General features: G+C 46.7%; 1 protein-coding gene across 1 annotated transcript; it reads left to right on the forward strand.

Annotated features, from left to right (window-relative positions):
* Window positions 1-67: 67 nt before the first annotated feature.
* Window positions 68-6164, forward strand: dla (deltaA; the record flags this gene model as incomplete). Its single annotated transcript, XM_083909753.1, has 11 exons — window positions 68-136; window positions 247-567; window positions 813-873; window positions 986-1243; window positions 2241-2301; window positions 2397-2527; window positions 3693-3862; window positions 4010-4226; window positions 4988-5780; window positions 5875-5983; window positions 6081-6164. The coding sequence occupies 11 exons, from the start codon at window positions 68-70 to the stop codon at window positions 6084-6086; spliced, it is 2196 nt and encodes a 731-aa protein (XP_083765879.1). The 3' UTR covers window positions 6087-6164.
* Window positions 6165-9014: the final 2850 nt, after the last annotated feature.

Below are 9014 nucleotides of genomic sequence, written 5' to 3' on the forward strand. Positions count from 1 at the left end.
AGGAGGAGGAGGCTCAGTGAAGAGCAGCCGAGACTTTGTTACTTTATTTATTCATTATTTATTTATCATGTATTTATTTAACACGGGGCGCGTGCTCCTGCTGACTCTGAGCGTCATGTCGGTGCTGCTGTGTCAGGTAAGAACACAAGTCTTTATCTCCATCACTCACTCTGACACACACCTGCCTGTATATGTGTGTGTGTGTATACGTGTGTGTGTGTGTTAACGCGCTGCTCCGCTCTGCAGGGCTTCTGCTCGGGTTTGTTCGAGCTGAAGTTGCAGGAGTTCCTGAACAAAAAGGGAGTTCAGGGGAACCGGAACTGCTGTAAAGGAAGTCTGACGTCGTCCTATCATCAGCGGCAGCAGCAGCAGCAACAGTGTGAATGTAAAACCTTCTTCAGGATTTGTCTCAAACACTATCAGCCCAACGCGTCCCCGGAGCCTCCGTGCACCTACGGCGGCGCCGTGACGCCCATCCTCGGCTCCAACTCCTTCCAGGTCCCTGACGCCATCCCGGAGAGTTCCTTCACGAACCCCATCAGAATCAACTTCGGCTTCACGTGGCCGGTGAGTGCGCGTGTGTCCATCACGTCAATCATGTCCATCATGGTCTGAGGACGTTTGTTTTTGTCTGTGAAGTTCGTGCGTAAAAGTGCCAACAAAGTCTGGAGAGCGCGCGCAGCAGGTTCACAGGTGTTTAGTTTCAGCGCTTTTCAAAGAGTGAATAAAAACAGAGTCTTCGCCTCGGGCCGCATCTCCGCTGGCCACCTGTCTCACCTCCTGTCTCACCTCCTCATTCATCTGTGTTCCAGGGAACTTTCTCACTAATCATCGAGGCGTTACACGCAGACTCCAAAGACGACCTCTCCACAGGTACGAACACAAACACCTCAACTTCTCCTTCTCTTTAAAACAAACAAACAAACAACGCAAACGTTTACGCACATTCTAACATTCTCACGCACGCGCTCCGCGTCTGTTTCAGAGAACCCAGAGCGCGTGATCAGCACCATGACCACGCAGAGGCACCTGACGGTGGGTGAGGACTGGTCCCAGGACCTGCACTCCGCCGGCAGCACCGAGCTCAAGTACTCGTACCGGTTCGTGTGCGACGAGCACTACTACGGGGACGGATGCTCGGTGTTCTGCCGGCCCCGGGACGACGCGTTCGGCCACTTCACGTGCGGCGAACGCGGGGAGATCGTGTGCGACGCCGGCTGGAAGGGACAGTACTGCACTGAGCGTGAGTGGAACTTGTGTTTGTGATGAGCGCGTGCGTAAAAGTTGAGGGAACACGTGGTGGAAATATAACAACTAACTAATAATGATTATTATGGTCTGGAAGAACATCTTCTAAATGCCGTTGGAAGGAAACACTTTTGTAAACACCACGCGCAGCCTCCTCCTCCTCCTCCTCCTCCTCCTCCTCCTGCTGCTGCTGATTCTCCCTCTCTCTCTCACACACACACGCGCGCGCACACACACACACACACACACGAGGCCACTTGATTTATTCTAAGGAAAGTTTTGGGGGGAATAATCTCACGCGTGCCATAAATTTACATGCTCCCTTCCAATTCGTTACTGTGGGAGTGGGCCGGCCGCTGATTGGCTGAGGCGGGGGAGGTATTGTTTGAAGTGGGCAGCTGCCGGCGGAGAGGAGACAATGGAGCAGCTGTCGCGCACTGGCAACACACTCGCCAGCTGTCCACTCTTATCTGCCCCAATCCGAGACATTAGGGGGAGTGTGTGTGTGTGTGCGCGCGCGCGCGTGTGTGTGGGGGGCGCGCGCGCACAGAGTGAATAAAAGAGTTTTGACCCGCAGCGAAGAAGAAAAAAAGAGAGGGTGGTGGGGAGGGAGGGTGTGTGTGTGTGTGTGTGTGTGTGTGTGTGTGTGTGTGTGTGTGTGTGTGTGTGTGTGTCCCTCCTTTGTCTCAGAACTATGTTAAACAGAACATTCTTCCATGCTGATTGAGTCTCAGACTCTTGGATGATCTATGGTTTGGTTTTGTCAGAGTGACTCGCCAACATACAGTCTTAGTGATGCTTTCATTTCTCACTATAATGTTTTAGAGACATTTGAGGAGTTTGGAGCAGAGTTTGTGACAATATTGTGAATTGGGAGTGGATCACGTGTCTATAGTTGTGTTTTTATGGATTCGAATCTCAAAGAGTGTGTGTTGATGTTGTGTTGATGTTGTGTTGATGTACCTCTCTCTCTCTCTCTCTCTCTCGTACAGCGATCTGTCTTCCAGGCTGTGATGAAGAACACGGCTTCTGTGAGAAACCAGGAGAATGCAAGTGAGTCCAGCAGTTTCACTGAAGCCCTGAATTATTTAGTGATGTAACAACCGTTCACTCACTCACTTTGTTTTTAACAACAACAACAACAACAGGTGCAGAGTGGGATTTAAAGGACGCTACTGTGACGAGTGTATCCGGTACCCGGGCTGCCTCCACGGAACCTGTCAGCAGCCGTGGCAATGCAACTGTCAGGAGGGCTGGGGAGGACTGTTCTGCAACCAAGGTGAGGAGGAGGAGATGTGAGGAGGTGCAGTGAGGAGAGGAGATAAAAAGTAGTTTAGACCATTTAAAACAACAATTCACTGCTTCCATTTCCGTTTTATTTGAAACTGTACACTCTTAGAAATAAGGGTTCCAAAAGGGTTCTTCTACCAGGGCTGAGGTTCTACCTGGAAACATTAGCTTCTGAAAAACTCTTTTCCCAAAGAAAGGGTTTTTCAAGGGTTCTTGGTAACACTAATGGTTCCAGTAAGAACCATTTTGATCCAGAGAACCCTTTAAAACCCCTTTCCTGAATAAAGGGTTTTAAAAGGGTTCTTGGTGGAGCCAAAAAGGGTTCTCCTATGAGGACAAGCCTAAGAACCATATATGGTTCTACTGAGCACTTTTATTTCTAAGAGTGCACACAAAACAAAAAAATTAAGTTTCATGTCATCTTTTAAGCTGAGGAGATAAAAAGTAGTTTAGACCATTTAAAACAGAAATTCATTGGTTCCATTTCCGTTTTATTTGAAACTGTACACTCTGAGAAATAAGGGTTCCAAAAGGGTTCTTCTACCAGGGCTGAGGTTCTACCTGGAACCATTAGCTTCTGAAAAACCCTTTTCCCAAAGAAAGGATTTTTCAAGGGTTCTTGGTAACACTAATGGTTCCAGTAAGAACCATTTTGATCCAGAGAACGCTTTAAAAGCCCTTTCCTGAATAAAGGGTTTGAAAAGGGTTCTTGGTGGAACCCGCCAATCGGGTTCCAGGTAGAACCTGGAGCCAAAAAGGGTTCTCCTATGAGGACAAGCCTAAGAACCATATATGGTTCTACTGAGCACTTTTATTTCTAAGAGTGTACTCAAAACATCCAGAAATGAAGTTTCACGTCATCTTTTGAGCTGAAAATCAGCACATTTTAGTCTCTTATTGTTAAAAGACAGATGACAGATGATAGAACATGTGTTAAAAGCTCGTTACAGATCGTTATCTCCGTGTTTATGACGTTAACTTTGGCAAGACATCAAAAAAAAAGTGGTGCAGTAACAAAGACGAGAGAGCGACAGTTGTCCGGACGAAGCCTGGGAACAGAAAACCACTGGAAGAGAAAGAGTGTAGAGCTGAGGACAAATGCTGCCATGTGTCGTGCTGTGGTTAATCCTCATGTGTCCGTCGTGTCTTTCCAGATCTTAACTACTGCACTCACCACAAACCCTGTCTGAATGGAGCCACTTGTAGCAACACTGGTCAGGGCAGCTACACCTGTTCCTGCAGGCCTGGATTCACTGGAGCCAGCTGTGAGACCCGGGTCAACGAATGCGCTGGAAACCCCTGTCGCAACGGAGGGAGCTGCACTGTAAGCACTGAACAGAGACATCCCATAATATGTTATTGTCCAGCCTAGAAATAAACAAAAATAAAAAAACAAGAATCAATTGAAACCTTGAAAACAAATAAGAATCTGCAGCAGCATCTTTATTCTAAGCCTGTTGTCTCCTCACAGGATATGGAGAACACATACACCTGCACTTGCCCTCACGGTTTCTATGGCAACAACTGCGAGCTGAGCGCCATGACGTGTGCAGACGGGCCCTGCTTTAACGGCGGGCGCTGCACCGACAACCCTGAGGGAGGATACTTCTGTCAGTGCCCCACGGGGTACGCCGGCTTCACCTGTGAGAAGAAGATCGATCACTGCACCTCTGGACCCTGCTCAAATGGTACGATCTGGTTCAGGGACCTGGTCCAGGACAGTCTGATTGTCCTGGTACCTTCTGATTGTCCTGGGATCTGGTCCAGGACAGTCTGATTGTCCTGGGATCTGGTCCAGGACGGTCCGATTGTCCTGGGACCTGGTCCAGGACGGTCCAATTGTCCTAGGACCTGGTTCAGGACAGTCTGATTGTCCTGGGACCTTCTGATTGTCCTGGGACCTGGTCCAGGACAGTCTGATTGTCCTGGTACCTTCTGATTGTCCTGGGACCTGGTCCAGGACAGTCTGATTGTCCTGGAACCTTCTGATTGTCCTGGGACCTGGTCCAGGACAGTCTGATTGTCCTGGGATCTGGTCCAGGACGGTCCGATTGTCCGGGGACCTGGTCCAGGATGGTCCGATTGTCCTGGGACCTGGTCCAGGATGGTCCGATTGTCCTGGGACCTGGTCCAGGACGGTCCAATTGTCCTAGGACCTGGTTCAGGACAGTCTGATTGTCCTGGGACCTTCTGATTGTCCTGGGATCTGGTCCAGGACGGTCCGATTGTCCGGGGACCTGGTCCAGGACGGTCCGATTGTCCTAGGACCTGGTCCAGGATGGTCCGATTGTCCGGGGACCTGGTCCAGGACGGTCCGATTATCCTGGGACCTGGTCAAGGACAGTCCGATTGTCCTGGGACCTGGTCCAGGACAGTCTTCTGCTGTAGAATTCTTTCCTCTGGTCTCTGTGGACCAAACTCAAACCCTGTTCTTCATCTCTGTTCTCAGGAGCTCGCTGTGTGGACCTGGTCAACTCGTACCTGTGTCAGTGTCCGGACGGTTTCACCGGCATGAACTGCGACCACACCGGCGACGAGTGCTCGGCGTACCCGTGCCAGAACGGCGGCACGTGTCAGGAGGGTCTGGACGGCTACGTCTGCAACTGCCCGCCAGGATACACCGGCCGTAACTGCAGCTCCCCCATCAGCCGCTGCGAACACAACCCGTGCCACAACGGCGCCACCTGCCACGAACGGAACAACCGCTACGTCTGCGCATGCGTCCCCGGCTACGGCGGCAGGAACTGCCAGTTCCTGCTGCCAGAGCACGCGGCCATCCGCGGCTCAGAGGTGCCGTGGATGGCCGTGGGCTCCGGCGTGGCCCTGGTGCTGCTGCTGCTCGCCGGCTGCGCCGTTCTCGTTGGATTTTTCCGATCAAAGGTGCAGCGAGGCGGACAAACGGAGGCCAACGCAGAGGGAGAGACAATAAACAACCTCACCAACAACTGCCACCGCAGTGACAGGGACCTGGCCGTCAGCGTCATGGCGACGCCGGGCGTCAAAAACATTAACAAGAAGATGGACTTGTGCAGCGGCGATCCGGATGAAGGATCTCCACCGAGGAGAAGCAGCAGCAGCTACAAGAGTCGCCATCAGCCCGCAGACTACAACCTCGTACACGAGGTCAACTACGAGCAGGCGGCCAAGGACGCCGCGCTGGACCCGACCTGTGACGACAACAAGTGCCACCAATCGCTGGACTCTTTTGAGTTTGAGGAGAAGCGCAGCAAACGTTTAAAATGGTAAAAAAACAACAACAAAAACCTGAGAAAGTTGATAAACTGAAAAACAGTGAAAATGCTGATGCTGACGTGTTTCTCTCTGTTTCTCCTGCAGCGATGCATCAGAAAACAAAGCCCCAGAAATGTCTGCATGTGCGGACACCAAGTACAAATCTGTGTTTGTGATGTCGGAGGAGAAGGACGAATGTATAATTGCAACCGAGGTGAGTTTTCTTTGTTTCCTGGAGCTCGCTGTGAAAACACGTTTCCTCTGTCAGGTGTTGGTTTATTAAACGCTGATTTGTCGTCTTGTGTCTGCAGGTGTAACGAGCCGTCGATGGACTAAACCATTGATGGGCTGAACCGTTGATGGGCTGAACCGTTGATGGGCCGCCCCGTTGCTCATTTGCTCTATGGGAGAGTTTTTAAACTCCTTCAGATGCTGCTCTAACCCTAGGGGGAGGTGTCCCGCCTTGAGACTGCTGCTGATACTGAGACGTTTAACTGATATTCAGAGTGAGCTGGTTCTCTACTGGAAACTAAGTGCAGGAAGCAGCGGCCTGTGGGAGGAGAACTGACCGCGGCTGAAATGAAAGAACGAAAGAGTTTACGCTTAAAGTAAACGTCCACTTAGCTTTTTTTAAAGACGAAACTACATACATTGACGGACGCGTGGTCACGACGACGACGATTGGCCTTTGCAACATTTGCAGCCCGGCCTTTTCTCTGACCCACACGCTGCTGCCGAGCATCAGACGGTGGATGTTTGGCCATAGTGGCCTGTTCTTCACGAGGCTGTGCAGCATCACCACACCTGTGAAGACTCTATGTGTAAACTGAAGTGCGTTTTTTTCCTCCAAACCATTTATGACTGAGTATTGTTCTTCTTCTTCTTCTTTTTTTTTTTTTTTTTGACGTTTCTATTTTGGGACAGAAAATATTGAAGAAAAAGAAAGAAAAAAAAAAAAGAGTCGCTTTTTGATACAAATTGTCATTTTGTAAAATAAAGAAAGAAAGAAAAAAGAAAGAAAAAAGTTTTAAGATTATGATTTAATTTAAGTTAATTTAAGGAATTTTGTGTTATTTTTATTTTGTATTATTGTATATTTGTGATGTTTGTTATGATTATTTAAGTTACTTTTTAATGATGTTATTTGCAAAGGCACTTCAGGTCAATGGGACTTTTTTGTTTTGTTGTTTTTTTATAAAGAAAATGTTATTTAAGAGGGATTGTACTGTACAAATTGCTATGTTACGTCTCCTTTACCATTTTTCAATGAAGGAATTAGCCAAGACTATTTTTCCAAATAAATATTGCTAAACATGACATCTGAATTGCGTCTCACTTGTTTTGTTGTGTCCATGTGCATCTGTGCCGTGAATGAAAAAAGTCACTCAGTAACATCTGTCGTCCTCCCCCCCCCCCCCCCCCCGCGACCACAGAGTGGGCTCTTCTATGCCGACACTGTTGGCCACGGCCAGAAGTTGAAAGTGTCTCCCTGGAGACGAGAGAGGGCGTCTATTCACCGGGAAACAATGACCCGACGCTAGATTTACCACCGCTGTTTGTGCCTCTAAAGAGCGCTCAGGTAATTCATGGCTCTAAAATTCAGATCAGTGTCCAGTTACGCCCCCTGGACAAACTGGGCTTTTCTACACTTCCTGTTTCTTTTGAGGCTTCTCCACCACCGATAAACCACAGCAACAAAAGGCTTTTATATATTTATATATATATATATATATATATATATACAGTACTGTGCAAAAGTCTTAGGCGCTATGTTGTTTTTTCTCTCTAATCCTGTGAATTGTGAATGAAGTGACGCGACTTAAAGATGCTCTTATATATTAGCGAGCTGTCAAAGAGTTTAACTCATGCAACATGTGTAATTTATATATATATATATATGTATACATATATATATATATATATATAGTACTGTGCAAAAGTCTTAGGCTATGCTGTTTAGTGAGCTGTCAATGACTTTAACTCATGCAACATGTGTGTAATTTATTTATATATATATATATATATACACATACATATATATATATATATATATACAGTACTGTGCAAAAGGCACTATGTTGTTTTTTCTCTGATCCTGTGAATTGTGAATGAAGTGACGCAACTTAAAGATGCTCTTATGGGTAAGCGAGCTGTCAATGGGTTTAAGTCATGCAACATGTGTATGTAATGTTAAATATATATATATATATATATATATATATATATATATTTATATTTATGATGTAACGTGTATGTAACGCTCGAGCATGTCTTGAATAAACCTGGCGTAACAGAGGTTTTTCAGAGAAGATCTTTCTTCAAATGAAATAAAAATGTTCATTTTAATGAAGGTTCCACTCCAGTATGAACAGAGCTGTGATATTGTTCAAGTGTTAGAGTCCATCACGACAAATACTTCACTTGTAGAGGATGTTTTTTTTTTAATGTTGTTTTTAAAACAACAAAAAACTGCACATATATTCTGGATGTGTTCCAGTAAAGTGAAATAGAACAAATGATCCTCTATTGTCGTTATAGCAGTGGCCTAAGACTTCTGCTCAGTACTGTATATATTTGTGTGTATATATATATATATATATAAAGGTAACTTTTCTGAGTTGCTAACCGTCCTTGTTTTTCCTTCTTAATTTCCTCACAAAGACGCTGACTGTGATTTGGACACAAACAACTGTAAATCATGAGCGCAGCAGAGGGTTTTCTCACCCCGTGGCATCGCGGCGACAGACCTCAGCAGACAATGATGGAATCGACAATGGCGCTCACACAAAAGGGCCACCCTCGGGAGAGGCTGCGTGTCCCTCGGCATGCTGGGAGAAAGAGAGTAACAGGAACAGATGTTGTCGAGCAACAGATGCCTTCTGGCCAGAGTTCAGCCGCGAGCAGCTCCACCTTCAAAGAGTGAGAGAGAGATTATAAAGTAGAGCTTTTATATTTACGTCCTCCTGATGAATTAGAGAAAACAGCAGAGATAAGAGACGAGGACTCGTGTGATGAGTGATGAACACAGACAAAGACCTACAGTGAAAGAGAAACAGACATTAAATAAATGAACATTTGTAATAACCTGACAGCCACAGCTCATCTATTTAAACTGAGACATTTACAAACCACTGATGCATTCATTTCAGATTTGTTGATCATTACAGACACATGTAAAAAATACATTAATAAAAGCTAATCTGACTCTAATCTCACAATTTATGCTGTTTAATTTATGACTTTTT

This window comes from Microchirus variegatus, assembly GCF_963457635.1.
Source record: "Microchirus variegatus genome assembly, chromosome: 23".
Lineage (NCBI taxonomy): Eukaryota > Metazoa > Chordata > Actinopteri > Pleuronectiformes > Soleidae > Microchirus > Microchirus variegatus.